Consider the following 26,623-nt stretch of genomic DNA (forward strand, 5'->3'; position numbering starts at 1 on the left):
TTGGGGATTCGTGGTGGCTGCAGTTTGAACCTAAAGGCAGGCAGGATTGAAAAATGTCAGTCCAATGTGCAGTCGCATTGCGGCCGAGTGCCGGACCCAAAGTACGGCAGAGGTTTTAGGTCGGCCTCGTACCCGGCCAAGGTAACTAAGGTGTCCCTATCCACCTGAACCAATTGGAACCAAAGTGTACGTGCTAATTGCATTTATACTTTGGGGCGCTGATCAACGCACTGTTGTGATCTATGTGCTTCTAGAAAGCACCGTGAGGTTAGACCGTCGCCGGCAGGTACTCACGTAAAGCACTCTGAACATTGACTGACGTCAATATCGTGCAATCATCGGCGTACGTAGTTTTTACCACCATCCACTTATGTAGTTTATAGTACACCTCTTCAACCATGGACAGAGCATCGATTTCCTGTCCTCAAGTAGCGCTGTGTGGTTGCATGTGTAAAAGACTTTTGACAAGTCCACCGCTACGAGGATCATTTGTGCACTTTGCAGAAGCCATGCTGGTGGTCAGATGGTTAATGAATGTCGTAGCCTCAAATATTTTCACTACTGGGGAAAGGAGATCTGTTGGACAATAGTCTCCGTTTTTTTGGGCGAGATTCCTAGATCTCAGTAGGGGGATCGCTCTACCGACTTTCTACACATTGGTATTAGTCTAAGATCCCACCATAGCACGACCATCACCCATCGTATTACGGGATGAAAATATTTTTTATATAAAATTTGTTAAATTAAAATATTAATTTCGAGGAGGTTGCCTGGAAATTGTGATGCTAAGTGTAAATAATTAATAATTAAAAAAAGATTTTTTTTTTAACATTACACCCACTCTCCTACGCAATAAGCAGTAGACTAATCGAAAGCATATAGCTTGTAGAATATGCAAACACTGGGTTGCCTTCTTTTTCCCGGTGCAATTATTGGGTTGCCAGGTACATACAGGTAACTTAAAAATAGTGATTTGCACCTATCGACTTACGCGATAAACCTTATACCAAAATAAAGATAATTTTATTGCGAGTATAATGATATAAGGTTGCCTGCGAAAAATTGGTGCTGAATCCCGGTTGTCGAGTATTAAAAAACGAAATATTCGTGCGGCTGAATACGTGCGAAAGATACGTCCGAGGAATGTATTCAGTGCCAAAGAAAAGGACGCAGCATTGCAGTTGTGTGTCGCTCCTTCGTCGAAAAAAAAAACAGCCTTGGTACATTTTTTAGCTGAGTATTGGGAAAACCAAAATTTGGTAGCGATCATCGGAAATAAAAAGATTTTTTTAACTGTTGACCACCAGTGTTTCTCTTACGAAGTCCAACAAAATTCCATAAAAAAAGTGAAGAAGTTGATTATGTGTCATCATGAAGATGCGGATACGAGGATGATTTTTCATGCATATAAAGCGCCACCTGAGTCGAAAATTTTAATTAATGCCTCTGATACCGATGTTCTGGTTATTTTGCTGGGAAATATTCACAAAATTCAGCATTCTGAAATTTGCCTAGCCAATTCAGCGACAAAAAATAAAAATTATCAACATTTGGAGTGCATTAATTGCACTTTTACATTACAAGTTATGCCTAAGTATTCCAGCTTTCCATGCATTTACAGGATGTGATTATACGGCTGCATTCTACAATAAAGGAAAAGTGAAACCATGTATATAAATTATTTTCCAAAAACGAAAAGTATCAGACAGTTTTTTCATCATTGACAGATGAAGCTGGTGTTTTTATCAACGAAAAAATGGACACAGCTCAAGAGTTCACAGCTAATATGTATGGTATAAAAAACTGCAATAGGGTGAATGAAGCGTAATATCGAAATTTTGTGAAAAGTTATTCTTCAAAAGAAGACAACGAAAAATTCTTTAAAAAAAATTAAAAGTTTTGACTCAAATACTATACCACCGTGCTGGATATCACTTAAACAAAAAACTTTAAGAACAATTTTTGTGAATTCTATGTGGCTTCATGCAACGGATCCTGAATGTGTTAAACTACAGCCTGAAACCTGCTTTTGGTTTGTTGATGATTATCTAAAACCAACAGGATTCATTGGGGACCAAACGCCTTTAACAGTACAAGATATTGCTGAAATGACAGAAAAAGAAAATAGTGACGACGAATGTTCAGAACTTGAAGATGCCAGTTTTTCTTTGGATGAATCAGATTTTGAATAATTTTTAATCACTATGTTATTGTATTTATAACAAATGGCACAGAATACGTTCCTCGGACGTATCTTTCGCACGTATTCAGCCGCACGAATATTTCGTTTTTTAATACTCGACAACCGGGATTCAGCACCAATTTTTCGCAGGCAACCTTATATCATTATACTCGCAATAAAATTATCTTTATTTTGGTATAAGGTTTATCGCGTAAGTCGATAGGTGCAAATCACTATTTTTAAGTTACCTGTATGTACCTGGCAACCCAATAATTGCACCGGGAAAAAGAAGGCAACCCAGTGTTTGCATATTCTACAAGCTATATGCTTTCGATTAGTCTACTGCTTATTGCGTAAGAGAGTGGGTGTAATGTTAAAAAAAAAATCTTTTTTTAATTATTAATTATTTACACTTAGCATCACAATTTCCAGGCAACCTCCTCGAAATTAATATTTTAATTTAACAAATTTTATATAAAAAATATTTTCATCCCGTAATACGATGGGTGATGGTCGTACTATGGTGGGATCTCCTACTATATCTGAAGAGTGATCAGCGACAGGTAGAGGATCTTGGTTAGGAAGCTAACTGCCTTAGAGCTATGGAAAGTGTTTTAGCATCAGCAAGTTTATTCCATCTGGGCCAACAGGTTTGGAATCTCCTACGATATCTTTAGTTAATAAAGTTCTAAATATAATTGAACAACGTATTTTTGCCCAGTGGATTAAAATTCAAATGACTGAGGATGATAGGCATACAGGTGCAAATCATGACTCATTCGTTTACAATGTTAGTTATGACATTTTGATCTTGGGTAAGACTTTTTATCGTGTTTATTGCAAAATAATTGGAGCAATGTAATTTCTTAGGCGATGCTGGCTATCCTCTGCACAAATTTTTATTGATGCCTTTTCGCTTGGCGGCAGCTTTTCCACCACAAGCACACTACAACACTGTACTCTCAAAGGCCCGGAATATTGTAGAGCACACAATTGTTGTACTCGAAGAAGTAGATTTCGATCTTGGTTTACATAACACACCTGAAAAGGCTACGCAAATTGTTAATGCTTGTTACGCATTGCACAATATTTGGCTCGAAATAATTCGCAAAAATATTATGGCTTCCCTCAAAATAATTAAGATATTACACTTCATTTATTCTTTATAATGAATAATTTATTCAGTCTTATTTATAAAATAATAGAGAATATCACTTCGTGCGGTAAATAATCTAAAAAAAAAATTAAAATCATTGTGAAGATTTTAATCTGGCAATTTTGGGGAGCTGAACCTCAATTTTAAGCGCATGGAGTTCATGCGCATCGCTTGTCTTTCTTTCATAGATCTTCATTTTCCTTTCTTTCAAGTCCAAAGCTTCTTTTCGAAGAGTATATGATTTATGCAAAGTTTTCTCCTACTGTCCAATGTTTTTTTATTTGCTGAGTTGAATGGAGTTGCAGCCTTTCCTACTCCATGCAATCGTTCGCCCTCCTCAACTGAATTCTTCTGGTTGGGTATGGAATCGATGACATGTGTTCAAAAGTAAACGGATATCTCTCCGACCTTTCTCATATTTTCTCTGCACGGAATTCAACAATATCCCTCACCAAATCCACTGCGACCATATTTACAATGGATGAAGGAGTACAGACCTTAATATTGCAGTCGATAGCGTCAAGATTCCGACTGTATATAATCCTAAGATTTTAGATGTATCTTTTGACGGTCTATGCTCCTTCACTCCTTGTACAACCGCGATTATTGCCAAAGTACAGAGCCGAGAAAATATTATCAAGTCGCTAGCCGGCAGCACATGTGGAAAGGACAAATAAAACGTTGTTGCCAACTTACAAGGCAGTCGACCGGCCAATCCTCAATACGCCGCACCAATATGGTCGCGTAGATGCAGTGAAACGCAGACGAAGAATCTTCAGACTTGAACACTGCACTCCGGACTACGACAGGATGTCTCCTATAGAACACCTACATAGTGGGGCCCGTATGCTCCCAGTTAAGGAACATAATGAACTCCTCTCCAAGCAGTTCCTGCTGAGATGCTTTCGCCGAAATCACCCCTGCAGTCACCAGCTTGGAGTGGAACCGCCTCCTAGGAACATCAAGACGTCATTCCTCAAGTACGTTGAAGACATTAGACAGTACGCACACCAGACTTCAGACGCAACAAACCTTCGACAAGGACTGAACGCCATTCTCAGCGGAGCCATGAACACCTTCACCGACTCCCTTCCAGTGAATGGCGTACTCGGAGTCAAACCACCACCCATCGCAGACTAAAAGCTCGAGTTGCCACGAGAAACGAGAGTAACCCTTGCGCAGCTTTGTTCTGGATACTGTAGCAGGTTAAACTCCGACTTCTCCAGAATAGATGAGCCGACATATCCAATATATGTCCTGCGTGCACTGCCTCCGCATGACACTGGCCACCTCTTTGCATGCCACACCAATCCAACTTATTTAGTACACCTCTCCCTTTGGTCTGACCCCGTCAACACATCACGTTTTTTGGGCCTTCCGTTAGATGACGTCGACAACAACTTGGCTAACCCTTACCTTTCTAACGGGGACTAGGTACTCGTTAGAACAACAACAACATCGTCAGACATAGGGCGTAGAGAGAATAAGGAAAAAAGTCAATGTCGTATAGATTTTGAGTTAAAATAATATTTTTCTCTTATAAAATGTGTATATCAAATAATTATAAATTAATTAGTGTTATAGAATCATTGTTGGAAAATTAAAACTAATTACTGTTTTAAATATCGGCAGGGAGACATTAGAAATTCTTTGAGAAAATCTATACCACTGGGTAAAAATTGTAACTCATCAGAAAATGCATAAAGCGGGGGAGATATAATATCTTTAACTGACAAAGTTCGAATATTATTTATTTCTATCTGGAACTCAATTTTTTTAAGTAACGGATTATTATCTCTGATTCCTTCAAACGCGCGTGTAAACTTTCGCACAATCACTCGATTTGAGTATCTGAAAAAATACCAAGTTATTATATTTAACAAAATAAAATGTTTAGAAATACCTAATCAAAGAAGCTTCCTCTCTGCAAACTAGTATCCACAGGCTGCGAGCATCTCCAAGTATGTTAGTGCAAACTTCATCCATGTGTTGCAATAGCTTAAGTATAGGATCTTCATTATTATAAGCATGTGAAAGCAATTTTAAATCAACTGGCAAATTAATCTTGAGATTGAAATCTAAGATGTGATCAATCGGCTTCCAAAATTCTGCAACAAAAATTAATATTATACATCTAAGAAACCATATGCATATACATAAATAATGCATTAAAATAATCAGAAAACAAATAACTTTTTGCAAATAAAACAAACCCAAACCAGTGTGCCGTCATGCAAGAATTTTTGCGCTCGAACGCATAGCGATGAAAATTAAAATAGAACAAAAAGGCCGAATTTGTGTTGTTTTGTTCACGTTATAAAAGCGAATGTAATTTATTTAAGCAATTGTTACATCTAATGTATGACAGGATTGCAGTGTGCCAAAATTTACAAAAAGTAGTAAGTGATGCCACTTAATTATCAGGTGGCGCTCTGAACATAGAACAATTCGCTAGAAATGGAATCTCGTTACATTAATTGAGGCCTCCCAAAGGCCTCCGTAATGAGGAGACCGAGGTCAATCCCTTCTACAAGACACTGCCGATAAACTGCTTCAAGATGTTGCTGTTTAAGAAATTGTTGCTGTAATTCTGACATTTCATTTTTTGCTCCAACAAAGTTTGTTGCGTAATCAGACCTAATGATTTTTGGTTTTCCACGAATACAATAAAAACGACGCAATGCTGCTACAAAGGATTGACTTGATGGATCCCTTACAACTTCCGTATGAACCGCCGTCGAAGTAAAACATATGAAGAGACTTATGTAATATTTCTTTGATGATCTGCTTCTCTTATTTCAGATTGGTAGTAGAACGGTCCACAATAGTCAACTCCGATGATTAGAAAGGGCCGACTTTGACGGACGTGGTTTTCTAGTAAATTTCCCATAATCTGTCCCCAAATCTTGGGCCTTAGTCTGAAACATTGCCGGCACTTGTTCACTATGCGACTCACCACATTTTTGTCTGCCAGGGGCACTTAGCGCTGTCGTATTGCAGTGAGTAATGCTTGAGGTCCGGCATGTAGATTTTGATGTTGAAAATGTGTTATAATAAATTCTGATCAGGAATGTCCCTTGAGTAGAATGATTGAATATCGTGAAAGGAAATCCAATAATGCATTTTCTAAACGACACCTACTCAGATAATTCCAAATGAGTTAACAATGGTGACAAGAACGCTATTTTGCTCGAAGTACTTTTTGGCAGAGAACTTTTAAGATCCTTGTATTCAGAAGAAAAATTCACTCTTTGCACCATGCGAGGTAAATACCATGTTCATTGTTTAATATGTGTTTTGATGAAACTGTGTACGTAACCATATATGCCCTGCATTACTGTGAGAGTTTATATATTTACAATGACACGAAATATGAGTTACTGAAGTTGACGAAAGTAATGCATTTCTCCACTGTTCAGGTAAATTTCCAATGCGAATACTTACATTTAGACCAATTTATTTTCGAATCAAGCAGAAATGGGGGCCCAAATTTCCAAAGTGAAGAGTTTGATAACTCTATGGGCGATGCATCTCTCGATGCATGTCATGTATGTCAGATGTGTTGGTACATACCGCCACTCCATGCTATTTGTTAAATGTTGTATACTTGTAATACGATTGGCGACAAAAATATTAAAATATGAAGGCTGCTCCTTGATCCATGACAAAACCGTGGTAGAATCCGACCAACAAAAGAACCGACAGTTAAATATTCGTAAATTGTATATAGACTGAATTACTTGAGCCAGAAGCGTAGCTGCAAATAACTTTGGTTTAAGAACCGCTTTTAATGGGGCGACCCTTTCGAACAAAGCAACGTGGAATATGCATGCCCATCTATACGAGACACAACGTAGGTGCAGGTGCCGTAAGCTGACAGGCGCCATCGCAAAATCCATGTAACTCCAAACTAGAATTTGATTAGTCAACATATCGTGGAAAAGTTCTATACTCTAAATTCATCGTAAAGTTGAAGCCACGCTACGCTGTTTGATAAGTCATTGGTAGACTTTCGTCGATCGATCTTCTCCTCCCACAGTCTCTGAAAGAATGTTTTGCCTTGCACACTACGGGTCTAATTAATCCCAATGGATCATAAAGTTGAGCTATAACCGAGAAATAAACGAAAATATGAAAATATTAGCATCGGGATTCCATTGAAATCCAAGCGTCTTTATCAAAACACTTCCATCATCGAATTTCATTAATTTCTTCCTATCTGTATCCGGCACATTGCTAATTACTTCTGGTTTATTTACTTTAATACAAACAAATTCACGTACATATTTAAATATTTTTTTTATAATTTTTGAACACAATTTTCGAATTTTATTTCTTTTACTTCTTCAATGATGTGAACATCGGTGATTAAGTCGTCGATAAAAATCGCGTTGAACTATTTTGGAGCCAATAGGGTAAAAAAAATGCTTCATCGGACGCAACTTGATACATGGTGCGAATAGCTAAAAATGGTGCAGACTTTGTCCCATACGTTATCGCATGGAGTTTGAATATTTTTGGCATCCTTTGGATCGTCTCTCTAAAGTATGCACTGCAAGTAATTATCAGGAGCGGTGACTCGGCTGCACCGATTCATTTTGCAAATGTCTTCTGTTAGGGCGACTGAATTAGCACTAAAATGAAGAAGAGTGTCGGCTAACTTTGCTTGAATCGTTGGACTTGCCATCAATGTATAGCTCAATGAATAACCAGTTGTGGTCGGTGCTGACCCGTCGAATACGACCGTAAGCTTTGTTGTTGTGCTATCATTTTTGAACACGTAATGATGTGGGAGAAAATATGTGGGCACCGATGGCTTTGGCTTCGATACGGGAGACATATGTTGAAGTTCGAGCTTTTCCCTCATAAGCGATACGCATTGTAATTTTATTATTACGTTCGAGACGCCACTCGAGAGTTAGATACCGTCGTAACGCTTGTTCGGAGGAATCACCAAGAAGGCTAATACAGGACTTTAGAGCGAAACGAATATTCGATGATCTGTGTCACACTCAAGCGGGATTGTTATTATTGTTGTATACTATGATAGTCTTCGTGCTTTGCCCACCTGATGCGATCAGCAAGGTTGATATTCACGGGAATATCCAAATCACTGATTTCAAGTGGATAATTCTGCTGATAATCGGTGATTGTTGGAGTTACGGCAGATTCTAAGTTTGCACTGAAGCTACTATGTACAAAATGAATTGAAATGTTAACGCTAGAATTAACCATAAATTCCGATACCGGAGACTGCTAAAGACGATTTAGATTTTTTTAATTTGTAATTGCTAATCTGTCACCATAAAGTTGAGTTGAGAAACAAAGTCGAGAATCGCGCCACATGCTATTGCCGATCCGACACTGTTGCGAACGAAAACAATAGAAGTTGCAAGTAGCACACATGTTTTTGACAAATCGCACAACTTTTTGTAGTAGTTTTAGAATACTTTGTATTGCTCATCTTCATAGTATGAGTCACTTTTTCTAATGTTTGACGTCTCCTCTGCAAGAACGTATATAGATGGATATTTAATACTGAGGTATTGCACTGCGACCTAGGGTCTATTATGCCCTCTCCTATATCACATATTGTCACCAAAGTCCAGCATCGTGAATAATTCCAGGAGCCTGCTGGGCGCTACTGAGGTGATATGATCTCTGTCCATGTAGATGGAACCCAGGGCCTTAAGCCTGCTTCTGCAAATTGCTGGACAATCCAGAATCAGGTGTGCTGGCTCCTGTTTCAAGCCGCAGAACCGGCAGTTTGCGCAAGAGACTATGTCCATGTTGGACAAGTGCTTCCTGCTTGGCATGGCGCATTCCTGCTGCCTGCTGCCAGTGCTGTTCTCTTTTCACTCTTTCATCCGTGCGGAGCAGCTCCTCAAGAGTGTGGGACCCCACCGCAATGCAGTGTTCCATCATCTTGGACGCTACCGTAGAGCGAGCTAGTTCGTCGGCTAGCTTATTTCCGGCTACCCCTTTATGTCCCGGCACCCAGATTAGGTGTACCCACTGATAGGCGGTTCAGCCTTCCTATGCACTCCTATACTAAAAGCGATTTAACCTCATATGCTGAGATCGCTTTTAGTGCCAACGAAGAACGTAGCCATGGCTGTCCACGCGGACGATTCCTCAATCGAAACCTTTTCTTCCCTCAATGCATGTGTTTCAGGATCCAATTTCTGTGCAGCGATGTACTGAAGCAAGCAATCGGCAATTTGTTCGAACGTACCTAACGAATGCAAGGCTCGAACATGCGATACTAATTTGTCTACTTGCGACCACAACTCCCCCGATTTAGCTCTTGAATGTGTACCTAAATAATCAAACGTCGATTATTGAATCTAAGTAATTCATAGCAATTGCGTAGTTTTCGTTACGCATTTCAAGTTATTGAATAGTATCCAGTGCAGCAAGATTGACAATTCTGTATCTTCGTATACTATTCTTTGAAATATGCCAATAAAGTTCGGCCACTCTGTATACAATGACAGTGAAAATAAACAACCGAATTAAATCAGAAGACTGTACTTTTTAATTTTGTGACTTTTAAGTATGTTTTCCAAAGGCATGAAAGTCAATTATTTAAAAATAACCTACAGTGCCTTAAAGCCGTCATTAAAAACACGGGTTACTCCACAAAATATTAAAAGCATACACATTTAGATATATTTATAAAATTCCCAGAACAGCCGGTTTAAGAGCTGTTATTTCGGTGATATAACCCCGTTTGGATTAGTAAAAAAAAATTTAAAAAAAGATATAATGCACGAACACTTTATTGGAGTATAAATAGTGAAATTGTTCCAATTTTTATGTATAGCTGTGAAACAATGTAATGCATTTTATTTATTTTTCATTTAGTATAAAATGAAATATGTCATAAACAAATACGCATTAAAATTAAAAAAAAAACATTGAAGTATGTTACTGATTTTTATCGAAGAACTTTTTATTAGGTGCTGTACGAAGGCTTTATTAGAACACTATATATAAAGCAAAGTATAGTTCAATATTTAAATATTATGATATACGAAAAAACTACAACTCGGAAACTGTTGAGTTACATTTATAGGAAACAAAAAATGAAAAAGTCAGCCATAGTCAGCCAGGTTTACACATTCGGTATATGGGGGCTTGAAAAATATGGTTCGATTTCGATCATTTCTAGATACGAGGTGATATACATTTATTGCACAACATGAGCAAAGTTTAACTCCGATATCGTTATTGGTGCTTCAGGTTATAGAATCAATCATATTACTATTTATTTTATTTTTAATAAAAATATGAATTTGATTTAAATATTGCAAAAACAAAAGTAAAATACAAATTACAAAATTCAGAGGACAAATAAAATGGAGTAATTTTAAAGTTCCCTTTAAAGTTTAATACAGATGCACATCTTCTAAACATAGACCGAATTAGATACGGCAAAAACTATGTGGAGCAGAATAGCAGATCTTTTGATTCTTTTCTTAGTTCCGCCTTATTTTCTGGTTGAACAGGCCCAATCTTCCCCTTAACGATTTTCTATAAGTTTTCGCCACGGCGTTTGAAGGATTTAGACCATTTTTTTTCATATCCACCCCAAATAGTGTGTCGTTTTGCAAACTGAATACGATTGCATCTGTCATATGCTCAGCATTGGCACCTTTTGGAACAATCTGCTACACAGGACGAATGTTACAAGTGCTTTTAATCCGTTTCATATATTAACGTTTGCTTATATTAGGATTTATCCACATTCATTGTACAAAGTTTATATCGATTTTTATGAAACTCTTCCATACCATCTTGGCTCGGAAATTAAATTCTTCTGACATATTTGGTGAGTTATCACACCTTTAATAGTTTTCAACAGACCACCTATGTACATAAGTGTTATATATTGTGACAAAAAAGTACCCGGAAATTGTAAATAAAACGCAAATTATTTAATTATTCATTAATATTCATTTTGTCGCCTTCAAAGTATCCCCATCAGAAATAATACACTTATATCCAACGATTTTTCCAGTCCTCGAAACACTTTTCAAAAGCATTTTTTGGGATGGCCTTCAGCTCTTTCGGCGAATTTTGTTATATCTCTTCGATTGACTGAAAACGGGTTCCAGTTTGGGGAAGTAAAAAAATCACACGGAGTCAAATCTGGTGAATACGGTAATTGATCGAAGGTATTCATTTTGTTTATGCATTAAATTCCATCACATTCGTGGTTCTATGCGATGGTGCATTATCATCCTGTAAAACCCATGAATTTTTCTTCTCATGACCACATAGAACTCCTTATTGACCGTCTGTCGCTCCGGAACAACTTAATGATGTAACATATTACGAATATTTAAAAAAACCATGAGCATCAACTTGATTTTTGAGCGGTTTTGGCTTGTTTTTTTTTTTTGTTTCGGCTCGTTTTTCCTTCTATTTCGATTATTGTTGACTTGTTTGCACGACCAATAATATCCAAAGAGACCTGTTTACGGTACTCTTTTTGAAAGAAAAAATCTGCTTTATCGAGACGAATCGAGCAATAACGCGTTTCATACTCAAAATATCCACCAAACTCATTCGAAGGTGCTAGCGAGAGATGTAGAGCTCTCTAACACTTGCCTGACGAATTTCATGGTGCACTTTTCCAATATTTTCAACAGTTGAAGAGGTCGAAGGTCGTCCAGAACGAGGCATGTCTGATCTATTGATCGTCTTTGAAGGCTTTGTACCACTTGTAGGCTTGTGTTTCTGATAACACTGAATAACCGCAAGCCTTTACCAACCATTCCACACACGAAATTTGGTTAAAAATACAAAATTTTAGAAAAAATCTTTATACGATATTTTTATCTATTGTAAAAATCGCAACGCACTATTGAGGTGTACCGACCGGCAGCTGCTCTATAAAAACTGTCATAGTAATTAAAGACAGTCGTACAAACTTAGCAAAAAACACATTTTTTTAAAGTTATACTTCTTATACGTGTTCGGAAAAGGTTGCGATAGATTCAGGTTGCGCAACCTTGCTCAATATGAATCTACGCAATCTTGTCTGCGAAGATGTTCGAGCAGCAAGCGAAACGGTGACAATCGGCGATCGCTTGTTCGTTTCTTTCGGCACAGCTCGGCTTTTCTACCAACAACACAATGTTGCCATGCTTATGCTGTTGTTGTTTTTGTAGAACAATGTTTCAATTTTTGGTTAGTGACATATTCAATTAAAAATAAATTCTGTTGGGATTCGAACCTACGTGCTCGTCCTCACTTTTGAAGCGCATACCACCAACACCACCATTGACACTTGAATTGCGTTGTCCTAATTATGGTTTGGTTATGCATGAAAGAAATATACAATGGATCGCCGATTGTTACCTCTTTCCTTGCTGCTGCTGCGCATATGTATGTATGTTTGTATGCTTGTTCATTATTGAAGTTATACTCCTTTTTCTTTCCTTTGCCTTTCATTTCTGCGAATTCTCAACTATTTTATGCGAGCTTTTATTGAAATACCCTGCATTGGCCGTTAAAAAATTAAGGCTATACTTTACATGATTATTTTTGTAGTTAGTCTTCATTTACATTTTTTGGAAATCGACCCGCGATGACGAGGTATATCGTTTTATCTGACAGCGTGAGGTTTAAGAAGTTCATTTCTAATTTTGTCTTGTGGCATATTAGAAATGATGTTTCTTCGAAAATCGTTCGCTTACAATGGATAAAACGACTTCTGAGTGGTGATTTTAATGAATGAATTCCTTTTGGTTGAAATGCTCTGCGTTGGCCGTTGAAAAGTTAAGACTATACTTCTCATTTCTTCAAAGAAATTAGAAATTAATGGACTTTAGAAATATGCATATTTGCATTATTTCGTTGTCATTTCCATATTCGTAGCAATAGAATTTCTATGGCATAAGTAAAGTAATGGCCGCCGATTGTCACCCCTTGCCGCTGTAGCAGCTTCGCCTACAAACATGCGTAAATATGTATGTATGTATACGTATGATCGTGAATACATTGCGAGAAGCACCAGAAAGTTGTGCAATTTATGATTTTTAGCCTTTGCCATCGTCGCGAAAAGACGACTTGTTGGCAAAGGCATGCTCGGGGAGATAATAAATTATAATAAATTTATAAAATGTGAATTTAACTTTTCTAGTTTTCTTTCATACAAAATGATATGCATTTCTTGGAATATCACTAAGAAGTATAACTTCATCCGCGCGTAGGGACTCCACGCACCTTGTTTTTAATATCATTTACCCGGGGAATTTAAACCATAATTTCCGGGTACGGGTACGAAAAGACATATTCACAGCATGTTTATTTGATATAGGTTTATAAGATATGTATGTTAACCCTCTTAAAGGTTTGTTAAATTTTTGTTTCTTCTTAAACTACAAACCCCCTCCAAACTTTGATGTTTTTTATTTTGCCCATAAACATTAATTTGCATATAAAAGATTTACTTACTTGATGACACTCGACCGCTACGTAAACAAACGTCTTGTATTGAAATATAATTTCCAAGCTGTACGTCGTCGGAGTAAATAATTTCGATAGAAAAAGAAACAATTTTTTTATGAACAAGTGTAATTATATTCCTTGCTCTCGTTTGATAGTTAAACACCCAATTCGGGAATGTTTCGCTGCAAATATTAACAATAGTACATAGATATATTTAAGAAAACAATTTTATACATAAGTACGCTATACAAGTATAAAAAATTTAGTTTTTACCTGATCACTCTATTCAGATTCTTAAAAGCAATGTCAGTTCTTAATGCTTCAAGCTGCAGTTCATTGATCTGTTTCTCTATTCTAAAAATGTATATATTTAAAAATATTAAACATGATATTTCGTCACAAATCTTACTTTTTAAATACGTAATTATCTTTATGTAGGATTTCATTAAAAGAAACCGAAGTTTTTTTACAATCTGAGTCAAAGGTTAAGCCCAGCGAAAGCGATAAATTTGAACCATTTTTTTCCAACGACCTTCTTCGCCAATATTCATGGACATTTTTCAATTTTGGAAGATTGCGGAATCTCATTAAATGTTCCAAACCAAGAGAGGGTGATGGCGGCGATGGTGGCAATGCAAATGACTCACTAGTTATTGACATACTTCCAGAGGAAAACGATTCCTGGTTATGCTTACATCGACGACAAATTATTACGCGATTTTTATTCCTAACTGTATTTATTTGAGCATCTTTTTCTTTTAGTAATAGAGAACTTTTTTCCATAGGTATATGTCGATTAGTGACACAATTATGTTCTACTATCAACTCTTCAATGGGTTGGTTGTCGGAGCGCTCATTTTTTTCGCAATCTTCAACATTTTCAGAAGCAAACGTTTCAACGAGACTTAAACGAGTTTTTTCAATATCGTCAATTTCGGAAATACATAAAGAAGAATTTTCCCGCTCTAAGTTAATGAATTGTTTATTAAAAACAGCTGTTTTGTTTGAGTCTGTTAAGTATTCATTTCTAATGTCTTCTTCAAGTCCATTAATAACATACGACTTCTGTTGGGCTAAATAATATACAGATACATCCGATATAGTAATTGGGTTGTTTTCAAATACGGACTTAACGTTCTTAAAACTTTCATTTTCAATTACAAGGCGATCTGATGTTATGGAAGGAAATGGGACTTTCAAAATTGAATTCTGACTGTCGAGTTTTGTTGCCGCTTTCCTGGGAAGTTGAATTGTATCTAAAGAAACATCTATCATTGTAGAATCAACTCCTTTGCTTGTGACTGCCGAGTTAACTGAATTTGATTTTCGCTCCTTTATACTGCAATTGGAGGTAATAGGAAAACGAGACTGGAAGGTATATATGCGGGGACTCGTTTCATTCTGAACTTTAAGACCTTCAGAAGCTTCAATTTTCATTTGTGCTTGTCTTAGAGTATCTTCCTTTAATGAGATATCTTTTAAAGATGTATTGCAATTGGTTGACTTATCCGTTTTTCTAAAAAAAAAAAGGATAATGTTTCTTCAATAATTGCTGTACGCAGTGAGCAAAAAAGTTTACGTACACAAATTGCTCAAACATCCAACTAAAGCAAACTGTAACCGCAAAAATATTTTCATAATGTTCAATGGTACGATTAAGATTTAATATGAGGCTTAGTAAAACCCTTCACTTCTTTCATGAATTCAATATTGTCAAAAAAGCAAAAAATAATAATAATAATAACAATAATAACAATTACAACAAAAAAAGTTACGTACATTCCACGCTTTTGTTTTTGCGGCACGATTACGATTCTTTTGGCGCCGCGATTTGATGGTATAATCTGAAAGAGGATGAACTCTGGATTAAAAAATGTATACACATATAGTATACCCTTCTCAGACTTATAGTTTACGAGATATTTGTATTTAAAGTTCCACAATTTTATATGCAATTCACTCTCATTTTATTTTTATTTACATGATATGACAAATACCAGTGTTGCCACACATTGTGTGTTGAAAAAATTTTCTGTTTTACATATATAGAGAAAATAGTACAAATGGTTTTGTATCTTATGTGATTTGATAAATAAGGATACAAAATAATCATTGTCGGACCAACACCGGGGTGTTCATAGTTCTTTTGTGTCGAACTACTTTCTATACATGGGGCCTTTGGCCGCGCTTCAAAAATAAATAACCCTCATCGATCGACAACCTATATTAAACAAAAGGAGAGAAATACTGAAAAACTTTGTAATCTATAATAACTTTTTTCTATTTATTATGATGTTTCTACATATATAGTATAAATATATATACATATATTGTCAATGCTATTTAAGTTGAAAATCGTTAAAAAGTTAAATAAATTTTTGATTATTTTTTCAGGACACAAAGTATGGCAACACTGCTATTTGACTGAACATACATGTAAACATACAAATCTCTTGAAAGTTTGAATGTGCAAAATAGTTTTTAAAGTATATTTATTTTCTTAAAAAATACACAATTAGTGTAAATTTTGGATATATTTGAATATGTACAGTGTAATTAAATATATATTAATTAAAAAATGTGGGGAAAAGTGGGTTCAACATAGTGAAATAACGAGCATTACTTTTACAAATTTTTTAACTTTAAATAGAAATATCTCGAAAACTATGAGTCTGAGGAGGGTATATGTGTGCACATTTTTTAATACTGAGGAACTCCTCCATTCATCCGTACCATCAAATCGCGGCGCCAAAAGAATCGTAATATTGCCGCTTTTGCGTATTCAATAGGTTAAATTACTTTTTTGCTGTAGATAGCTGCGGTGTCATAAAAATCCATTTTACACTGTGAAAATTTTCTTAGACTCATATTTATACGGTAACGAGCGGTAACGAAATTATTAACAAATCGTTATCGAGTGTGCAGACAATAACTGGAACATATCAATATGCTGGAGATTTTCGAGAGAAACCACCACGAAAAATGCAGATATTATGCAGCACAAGGCGTGCATCGAAAACGATTCAAAATGTGATCGTAAAAATCGCTGCACGAATCAAGAAACCAGGCTTGCATTTGCAAAAACCAATATTGCTGAACCTGACTCGTTTTGAGAAAACGTTGTATGGCGTGAGTCAAAATTCAATACTTTTGGTTCGGATTACATTCAATTTGGAGAAAACCCACTTTCAGGGGAAACTCACTTTATACACATCAAGAAATGATTATATACATTCATACAGATCTAAAATTATTGAAAATTAATTTAATTATTCACTTTACTAATCATGCCAGAAAGACAGGCGACGCCATAGATAACGGGACTTTTGTTACCGCACTAAAGAAATTCATACGCCAAAAGTCTACGCTTATCTCGTTTTAGTAGTAATGGAGGCAAACTATTATTAAATTGCAGAATAAAGGTCTAAAATAACCCCCAAATAGCGTAGACCAATTATTAGCCTTCAGTGGCATTTGCACCGTTCGGGCACGCGTGCACATTTTTAGGGCTAGATGAGGGGATCATCGCGGGCAAACATGAAGAGGGAATTGAGAGCAACGTATTTTACCACTCCTTGTTTACAAATGACAGCGCGTGTATATGGGTAGTAGCACTGTGGGTAACAATTTTAAAATTGTCTAAAAATTTTAAGTTTCTTTATAACTACCATAAATTTATAAAATGTTAGACAAACAATAAAAAGTATAATAAATATTTCTGAAGATGTTCTTTGGTTAAAATTCCAGCTGCTTCTTTAATGAAATCTCCATCGAAAAATGAGTGGTTATCATTTTAAGTGCAATCGGAGAACACTCCTAAAAGTACAATATTACAGATAAAAGCATATTTGGGACTACTTAATAACTTACAAACCTCTGCTTTAATGTTGTCATAATTTCATAAAAAAATAGGTACGGGATTCACGTGTATACCAATCATATTATTCGTGTTGCGCTTCATAAAGCCTTTGAATATTGTATTTCTTTATCTGAACATGTTTTTTAAATAGCAGATTTTGTATGCTGACAGAGCTTTATTGACATAAATTCTTTTCTTCCCATTCCACATTTAATAAATTAATTTTTCTTTTTAAATTTTGGACACTGTTTTCACATGCTAACATTTCTGCACATTTAAATTATAATAACTTCAGTTTATGAACCACTGTTTCTTCAAACATATATGTATGTACAAATGAGCACACACCTATTAGCGTTTGTATTTTGTGCTTACCCACTCTCAATTAATAATGTCATATCGCGAGTTAACACCCGTATCAACATGAAAGAGTACAGAGAGAAAAAGAGTACCAGCTAAAACCAGTACTGGCGGCCATACCGGCAAACGGGCTAAAAATTCGTTCGACATGCTTTTGGATCGCGCAAAAGACTATTTTCAATCAAATAAATTGATTTTGCCGAAAAAACCATTTGTTCAGTTTACTTTGGAACACACCTTGTATATAAACCACAGCTTAGTATGGAATATTTGTCATGAGAGTATGTAGATTTACTGAATAAAGAGCATAACTCACGAGTAAAGAATATATTTGTTTGATCAATTCGCGTAACAGCGAATTAATTGGGGACTCAACCAATCCTTTAGATGGATATAACTGCACAACTTAACATCTGAATCCTTCACACTGAAATCCTTCGTAAAGACAGCCACATTACTCAAATCTTCATCAACGAAGACAAACTCAAAAATCAATCAACCGGTGAAACGTACAATGCCAAACGAGAATTCGACTCTTTTCGCATCTACTCTTTACACACCAGAAAACTCCACGATGTCGTTCCTCCAAAATCAACTCACAAAATTGGACGAAGAAAGGAGAAAGGTCATGGAATTTTATAACGATCGAACTATATTATACGAACTCCAAGAACACATGAGGAATCTAACTCAACAACCATCAGAAAACCCAGATTCATATTATCAATATACTTCAACACTACATAGAAAGTTATTAAAAAAATACAGAGGAAATGTTAAAAACGGATATAAATAATAGTTACATCGAAAAAGAAACTATAACGACTTAAACTTCCAACAACCGAGACACCAAATTCAGACAGAAATATAATACCACAAAAAACACAACGAATAAATACACATCAATAACCTGAATATCAACCAGAACAAACATTCAAACATATGGAAGAATTAGACGACACATCAAGTAACTTTTTAGGCTAAGGAATGGACGGCCTGGCTTAACACTTAAGGACGGTCCAACTCAACAAGAAGTTAACATAATGATTGATTCCGGAGCAACGAAAAATTATATATCAAACAAATGTAAGATAGGTAAGAATATACCAATAGATCCCGTATGGACTAAATCAATACACGGACACTCAGTAAGGACAAGTAAAACATTATACATTTATTATGTCCCGACTTACCATTTTTTGAATTAGAGGACATTAAGGATTTTGATATGATAATAGGATTTTTTGGACTAAAAAGGTTAAACGCAACAATAGATTTCACTTCATTACGACTGAAATTTAGTATACAAATAAGCAAAAAATTAAAAGAATAGAATTAATTATACGAACGATGACAAGGATTATAAAAAAGAAATTAAAGGAATAACTAAAAACTATAATCAAACTGAGAATTGACCCTTTACTACAACTATAGAAGCGACTATAAGCACAGAGACAAAAGAACCTGTTTGGACGAAACAATACCAATATCCACATGCAGATAACGATTTCGTCAACTTAGAAATAGAAGTTATTAAGAAATAATATAATACAAACTAGTAGAAGCCGATATAAATCACCAGCATGGACAGTACCAAAAAATGGAATAGATGAAAATGGAAGACCAAAAAAAAGATTAGTAATAGACTTCCAGAAATTAAATTCAAAGCCAATAACAGGGGTCGAATCGTTACATCCGTGAACGTATCACTTGTCACGTAAAAGCCTGTATTTCGTATTATGACATGATCGTAACGCTTCTATCGTAATCTGGCGTGATGACATAAGTGAACGAGTATATAAACGCAAATTACCAATTGTAATAGACAAATTTATGGAAATGCGAGCAAATTTTTTTTTAAATTTTATGTTTTTTATAATTTTCAGTAATAAAAAACATAAATAACAAACCAATGAATGGAATATCTCATTAAAAATTTAAAAAAATGTATTTATATTAACAAAATTTTTGTATTTTAGTTGACATTAAAAATAAAATTATGTACAAGGTAAAGGGCATATATGTATGTACATTTTTGAATTAAATTTATTAAAGAATACATTATTTGGTCTCTTATCGTTTGGACGATTGCGGTGAGACGGTTCGCTACCCCGGTGTCCATTTCTTGTGTGTTATAAGAATCGCAATTTTGAGGTTCGTAACTTATTGTAAATTTTATGCAGATTTTATGTAATGCCTCACAACCGGTAGCAAAGCTTCCACTTTTGTGGGGTGATGTCTTCCTCTCTTGCCATATCTTAAAATTCTCCACCGTATTTTTAAGATTACTATGCTTTCTTCAACGATACATCTACAAAGATAATTTTGTTAATCAGGATTCATAATTTTTTTTATACTTACGCTATTGCTACAATCTGTTAGCTATCTCTGCACTATTTTTTTATCCCCATAACCTTCACTAGAGCTCAAATAAAAAAACAAAGTTGGATCTATTTTGATATTTAAATAGCTTTTCTTAGTTTATTGAAAATTTCTCAACAATTTTGACAGTTCCACATCTATTGTGACCTAAAAATACGATCCAAAGCAACGTGGAATTTAAGAACTATTGTGAATTGAAAATACATTACGATCGATTTGCTATCGTATGTCACAATGCCAATCACCGCATACGATTGACGTATCACGTAATTTTCTTTCGTATGTTTGCCGATCCATGCACGGATGTAATGATTCGACATCAGACAGATATCCTATCCCAGACGTAAATGGTGACAATACAGGCACTAGGTAAACCAAAATATTTAGAATCAAGATTTCACCAAATATGAGCTAAATATGAATTCATTAGAATTACTTTTGGATTAAAAAATGCACCCTCTATCTTCCAAAGATGTGTTGACGATATTCTGAGAGATTATATAAATAAATTTGCGTTTGTATACATCGACGACGTGTTAATTTATTCTTCACACCCGAAGTACACATTAAACATATCCAAACATATCCAAACTGTAGTCAACGCCATAAAGCATAAAGCTAATAAGAAAATCTCAGACGAAAAATCAAGTTGAATACCTACATAGGACACATAATAACATATAATAGAATAACAGTAGACACAAAGAAAAAGGAAACTTTAGACAAATACCCTATACCTCAAACCTTAAAAGAATTAAGGTAATTTTTAGGTATGGCAGAATATTATAGAAAATGTATACAAAGATACAGTAAAATAACTAAACCGCTTAGTATACATTTACAAGGAGATAATGGAACTACAAGAAAGAGAATGTCAGCAATAAAAGACATTAAATTAGATAATGAAGCTATAAAAGCTAAATGAATAATTAAAACTCAATTAAAAGAACAAGTTGAACTATTTCAACTTCGCCATAGAAGGAGTTTTATCACAAGAAAAGAAACCTATATTCTTTATATCACGAACTTTAAATAAAACAGAAGAAAATTACTATACAACAGAAAAAGATCTATTAGCCATAGTTTGAGCGATAGGCAAACTTAGGAATTATATTTATGGTATAGCAGATTTAACTATACATAATGATAACCAAGCACAAATATTTTCTATCTCAGACAAAAATCCAAATGTAAAACTAAAAAGGTGGAAAACTTTATACAGGAATCAGGGGCAAAAATAGTATATAAACCAGGAAATCAAAATGTAGTAGCAGACGCACTATCAAGACAGAAAATTAACACTTATACATTAGAATCAATGCATTCAACACATAGTTCAAATGCAAAAGATTCATTTAATTCATTTAAAAATCAAATTCTTTTAACAAAAACTAAACAAAATAAAAAGGAAACACCAACAATTTTTCCAAAATACCACAGACACACTATTGAATATAAAGATACAGACTACCTGACAAAAACTTTAAAGGAGATTCTAGTTCCAAGTTACAATAATGCAATTAAAGTAGATGAACAACAACTGTTTAAAATAAAAACACTACTGACTAAAAATTTTTTAAGTTACAAACTTTTTATAGCACAAAATTTAACAGCAGACATAACAGACACAAATAAACAAATAGAAATTATAACAAACATATATAATAGAGCACATAGAAATGAGAAAAACAATTTAATAGAAATAAAACATCAATACTTTTGGCCGGATATGTCAAAACAAATTAGACACTTTGCGAGAAACTGTACAATTTGCTATGAATCAAAGTATGAACATAGACCCACAAAACAACTGATAGGGAGAACACCAGCAACAAATTTACCAGGAGAATCTATAAGTATGGATGAATTTCACATATGAAATCAAACGTATATAACTAGTGTATGTAAATACTCAAATTACTTATCAATGAAAGAAATAGCTGACAAAATAAACACTGTAGACAAACTAGAAGAAATTTTCACACTCACATACCCATATTGTAACAAGGAAGGGCTAAGTTCGGGTGTCACCGAACATTTTATACTCTCGCATGATAAAGTGATAATCGAGATTTCATTATCTGTCATTTATATATTTTTTTTATTTTGCTGTAAAATTAATTATATTAGTAGTTTCTGAGATATGGTTTTTGGTCCATAAGTGGGCGACGCCACGCCCATTTTCAATTTAAAAAAAAAGCAAGGGTGCAGCTTCCTTCTGCCATTTCTTCCGTAAAATTTAGTGTTTCTGACGTTTTTTGTCAGTCGGTTAACGCACTTTCGTGATTTTCAACATAGCCTTTGTATGGGAGGTGGGCGTGGTTATTATACGATTTCTTCCACTGAACTGTATATGGAAATGCCTGAAGGAAACGACTCTGTTTTGTTGACATAGCTATAGTAGTTTCCGAGATATGTACAAAAAACTTAGTAGGGGCGGGGCCACCCCCACTTTTCCAAAAAAATTACGTCCAAATAAGTCCCTCCCTAATGCGATCCTTTGTGCCAAATTTCACTTGAATATCTTTATTTATGCTTAGTTATGACACTTTATAGGTTTTCGGTTTTCGCCATTTTGTGGGCGTGGCAGTGCGCCCATCTTCGAACTTAACCTTCTTATGGAGCCAAGAAATACGTGTACCAAGTTTCATCATATCTCAATTTTTACTGAAGTTACAGCTTGCACGGACGGACGGACGGACAGACAGACAGACATCCGGATTTCAACTCTACTCGTCACCCTGATCACTTTGGTATATATCCCTATATCTGAGTCTTTTAGTTTTAGGACTTACAAACAACCGTTATGTGTACAAAACTATAATACTCTCCTTAGCAACTTTGTTGCGAGAGTATAAACACTTACAAACAGACAATGAGAGTATATTTACATCAGCAACATGTATGTCACTTTATCAACGACTACAAATAGTACACAATCGAACGCCAACAGCTCATTCAAAATACCCTGATTTAAAACAATCAATTGGAAAAATAAAGACAAGGTATTGAGATAATAATAAAGCAAGAATTCAAAAAAGACATAAGCCTAAACAAATAATATACGCATTATCTAAACACAGAGCGAAAACTGAACAAAAATACATTAGCTACACAGTGATAGAAGACCGTGAAGTACTGAACACAATGCTCGCGACACGACATGGCAGTACGACAGTGAACTGAAAATGGCGTCGTGAAGCATACTACATGAACATTGGTGAGAAGGCAGCAACTTAACAATGGCCGGCATGTACACAAGACAACACAACTGTCCATTTTGCGGCACAATTCCGATTTCTTTGGCGCCGCGATTTGAAGGTACCGTTGGAAAGAGGAAGTCCTCCTGATTAAAAAATATATAGGGTTATAGGTACTTAGTTTACGAGATATTCGACCTTAAAGTTCAAAAATTCGCAAAATTCGAACATTTCAAGAAGCTATTTCACCACGTTAAACCCACTTTACTCACATTTTTCTGTTCAAATTAATTAAACTACACTGTAATCTTTTAAATAAATCCACATTTTACACTTTTAGCAAGTTTTTTATTTAAAAAATCTTTATTTTAAAAATTACATTTTACACTCGATTGAACCTCATTTGGTTACCAAAAATTACGAAGAAATGGAGCGCTGCCATGTGATGACAAGGCAATTCGCTGAAATTCCTCCTTTTCGCAAAAATTCCTCTATTCATGCATATGGATATTTTCTTTTTTAAATTTATTAAGCAAATAAGTAATATTATATACATGTATTAGTAATATTATATAATATTATTATATATACATATATATAAGTAATATTATATATCAATGTTACGTAATAAAGTGTAAGGTTACAGTACAGTACGCAAACTCAAATTTTGTTTCAATATGAGTGCATGATAACCGTAAAATATAACCACTTTATATCCAAAACTCATATTTTAAATATATATATATCGTCACCTAAAATACAAACCAATGTATCGTAAAAAATAAATTGAAATCGCTGACAGAAATAATAATCAAAATTTATCAATTTTATAACGAAAGCTTAAATTTTGTTTGAATATGAGTGCATAATAACCAACGAATATAACCACTTTCACCACTTTATAACAAAAAGTCAATATATTTTTTTATTTTTAACGCAGAAAGGAGTACTACGCGAAAGTACTTCAGTCACCCCGGGTATTCGCTCGGCCGGAGTTATTTTTTTAGAGCGCGGCCGAAGTCCGCCAACGCAGAAAGAGTAGTACGCGATAGTACTTCAGTGACCCCGGGTATTCGCTCAGTCAGGGTTATTTTTTTAAAGCGCGGCCGAAGGCCGCCAACGCAGAAAGGAGTACTTCGCGAAAGTACTTCAGACACATAAATTACGTATTACACATATACATATGTATGTAGAAAGTATTTTTTTTATAGTTAATATACAGGGTGGGCCCAAATAACTGTCGCGCTTTATTTTTTGTAGAAAAAGTTTATTTTTTGATATTTTGAGCAATTGAACAATTTTATTTATTATAAAGACTGTTGGCTTACATTAGGACTGCTTAAGTTCAAATCGTTCACCTTTGATTTTTTTACCAGCTTCAAACGTTTCTGAAAACTATTGCAGGCGGCATGCACCACTTTATCTGGAATTTCGTCCCAAATTTTGATTAAAAGACGCTTGAATTGATCCAATCTTATGTTTTTCAAATTTTTTAATTTATCAAGCATGTATCCCCATATACTGAAATCCAATGGATTCAGATCCGGAGAAGATGGAGCCCATTCATCAATCGGAATAAAACATGGCAAATTATCCTTGCACCAGCGCTGAACAATTCTTGCTTTATGAGCCGGAGCAGTCTTGCTGGAAGCAATATGGTTCGTTACCGAAGAGCTCAGATGCATGAGGGTAAACATGATTGACAAGCACTTCATCCAAATAATATTGTGCATTGATTTTGACACCTTTCTCAATAAAAAGGAGCGGAAGCTTGCCTTTTTTGGATACGGCCCCCCATACCATGACAGACGTTGTGTTTTGATATCTCTGAACCGCTAATTTATCTGTTGGAATATCCTGCATACTTGTTGCATACACGCGATCATTCTGGGGATTGTGACTTTTTTGCAATATGAATAGCTTTTCATCAGAGAACACAATATTGCAACTTGCATGCCGCTGAAGCAATAAACCACTTCTTTCCCGTCGCATTTTCTTCTGACGCTCCGTAAGGCCATGAATCCTCTTCCTTTTGTAAGGTTTATGTCCCAAGTTCTCTTTTAAAACATTTCGGATGGTTTTCCGGCTCACCTTCAGATTTCGAGCTGATCTAGCACAATTTCGCCTTATCCTTTCACGCACATTCTTCACCAGCTCAGGTGTTCTTATACTTCTTTTTCGTCCAGGTTTTTTGGATATTTTAACACTTCCAGTTCTCTTAAATCGAGCCACAGTGCGTTGGACAAATCTCCGGTTTACATCAATGTATTTCAGCAATTTAACAATTTCGCCTGTCGTTTTGCCTTGCAAATGTAATTTTTGCACTAAGTCTCTTTTTGCTTCCATCACTCACAAATTTTAAGAACGACTGATCAGGTCAAAAAAGTACTCAATTAGTTTCACAATAAAATAAGGAACACAAAAATATAACGGTGTACAGCTACGCGAACATAACGTAGCTTCGAAAAAGTGCGACAGTTATTCGGGCCCACGCTGTAGAAAAAAGAATCACGCGATAAAACAAACAAAGAAAAATTGTTAAAAATCCTACATATTTACTGTTTAAGATGTGGCAAGGCTCGTTTTCCTCATAATTGTAAACAATCTAACCTTTTCAACGATGAGTGTGCTAAGTGATTTTTAAATTAATAAATTTATGTAAAATATAGCAAAATAAAAGTGAAATGTAAGCTTATTTCAAAGCTTAGAGTGTGTATTTAAATATACAAAGTAAAAAATGTGAAAAAATTTTGTGAAACATAGAGAAATAACATGTTTTCTTAGTGCAAATTTTTGAACTTTTAATCGTGAATATTTTAAAAAATATTAGTAATTTTTACATTATTTTTGGATATTCCTCCTCTGGAGAATCTCCCCTATCCGTACATGCCCCATTTATTCGGAAATTCGGTTTTTTACCCCTCCGCCAAAGTAATCGGAATCGTGCCCATTTTGCATGTACACAATTTCATTGTGGCCATACTAATACCTTGCACTTCAATGAAATTTTAATATTTTGTTCA

The 26,623-nt window shown here is 35.2% G+C and overlaps 2 protein-coding genes, 1 long non-coding RNA gene and 1 pseudogene across 5 annotated transcripts in view; 2 read left to right on the plus strand and 2 right to left on the minus strand.

Moving 5' to 3' along the window:
* The first annotated feature begins 1,168 nt into the window (after nucleotides 1-1,168).
* LOC120780472 (putative nuclease HARBI1) lies at nucleotides 1,169-3,476 on the plus strand. Its single transcript, XM_040112749.1, has 3 exons — nucleotides 1,169-2,832; nucleotides 2,904-2,997; nucleotides 3,053-3,476. Exons 1-3 carry the CDS (start codon nucleotides 2,785-2,787, stop codon nucleotides 3,349-3,351), a joined length of 441 nt encoding a protein of 146 aa, XP_039968683.1. The 5' UTR covers nucleotides 1,169-2,784; the 3' UTR covers nucleotides 3,352-3,476.
* Nucleotides 3,477-4,876: 1,400 nt separating this feature from the next.
* Nucleotides 4,877-26,623, minus strand: part of LOC120780268 — a 59,191-nt gene continuing 37,444 nt past the window's right edge. Inside the window, exons 7-11 of one of the 2 annotated variants that reach the window (XM_040112532.1) lie at nucleotides 14,209-15,315; nucleotides 14,073-14,153; nucleotides 13,806-13,981; nucleotides 5,242-5,446; nucleotides 4,877-5,189 (exon numbers count right to left, since the gene is read on the minus strand). In XM_040112532.1, the coding sequence (XP_039968466.1) occupies nucleotides 4,949-5,189; nucleotides 5,242-5,446; nucleotides 13,806-13,981; nucleotides 14,073-14,153; nucleotides 14,209-15,315 (1,810 nt within the window). In that variant the 3' untranslated portion in view covers nucleotides 4,877-4,948. Of the gene's footprint in view, nucleotides 5,190-5,241; nucleotides 5,447-13,805; nucleotides 13,982-14,072; nucleotides 14,154-14,208; nucleotides 15,316-26,623 lie in introns of those variants that run through there. The other variant, XM_040112534.1, reaches the window with a different exon arrangement.
* Nucleotides 12,869-13,071, plus strand: LOC120781048 (annotated as a pseudogene).
* Nucleotides 20,622-23,378, minus strand: LOC120780269. 2 transcript variants are annotated; one of them, XR_005705848.1, is made up of 3 exons: nucleotides 23,292-23,378; nucleotides 20,837-21,057; nucleotides 20,622-20,765 (listed from the first exon to the last, which is right to left on the minus strand). It is a non-coding gene; the product is annotated as an uncharacterized LOC120780269 (long non-coding RNA). The 2 variants fall into 2 exon arrangements; XR_005705847.1 differs by lacking the exon at nucleotides 23,292-23,378 and adding an exon at nucleotides 21,872-22,378.

The sequence above is a fragment of the Bactrocera tryoni genome, unplaced genomic scaffold, assembly GCF_016617805.1.
Source record: "Bactrocera tryoni isolate S06 unplaced genomic scaffold, CSIRO_BtryS06_freeze2 scaffold_25, whole genome shotgun sequence".
Classification (NCBI taxonomy): Eukaryota; Metazoa; Arthropoda; class Insecta; order Diptera; family Tephritidae; genus Bactrocera; species Bactrocera tryoni.

What these genes read in the sequence shown, in the direction of transcription:
- LOC120780472 (XM_040112749.1), top strand. Translation starts at nt 2,785, where the DNA reads ATGGAAAGTGTTTTAGCATCAGCAAGTTTATTCCATCTGGGCCAACAG. An exon ending in TATTCCATCTGGGCCAACAG is followed by an intron (nt 2,833 to 2,903) that starts GTTTGGAATCTC and finishes ATTTTTGCCCAG; the next exon opens with TGGATTAAAATTCAAATGAC. An exon ending in TTATGACATTTTGATCTTGG is followed by an intron (nt 2,998 to 3,052) that starts GTAAGACTTTTT and finishes GTAATTTCTTAG; the next exon opens with GCGATGCTGGCTATCCTCTG.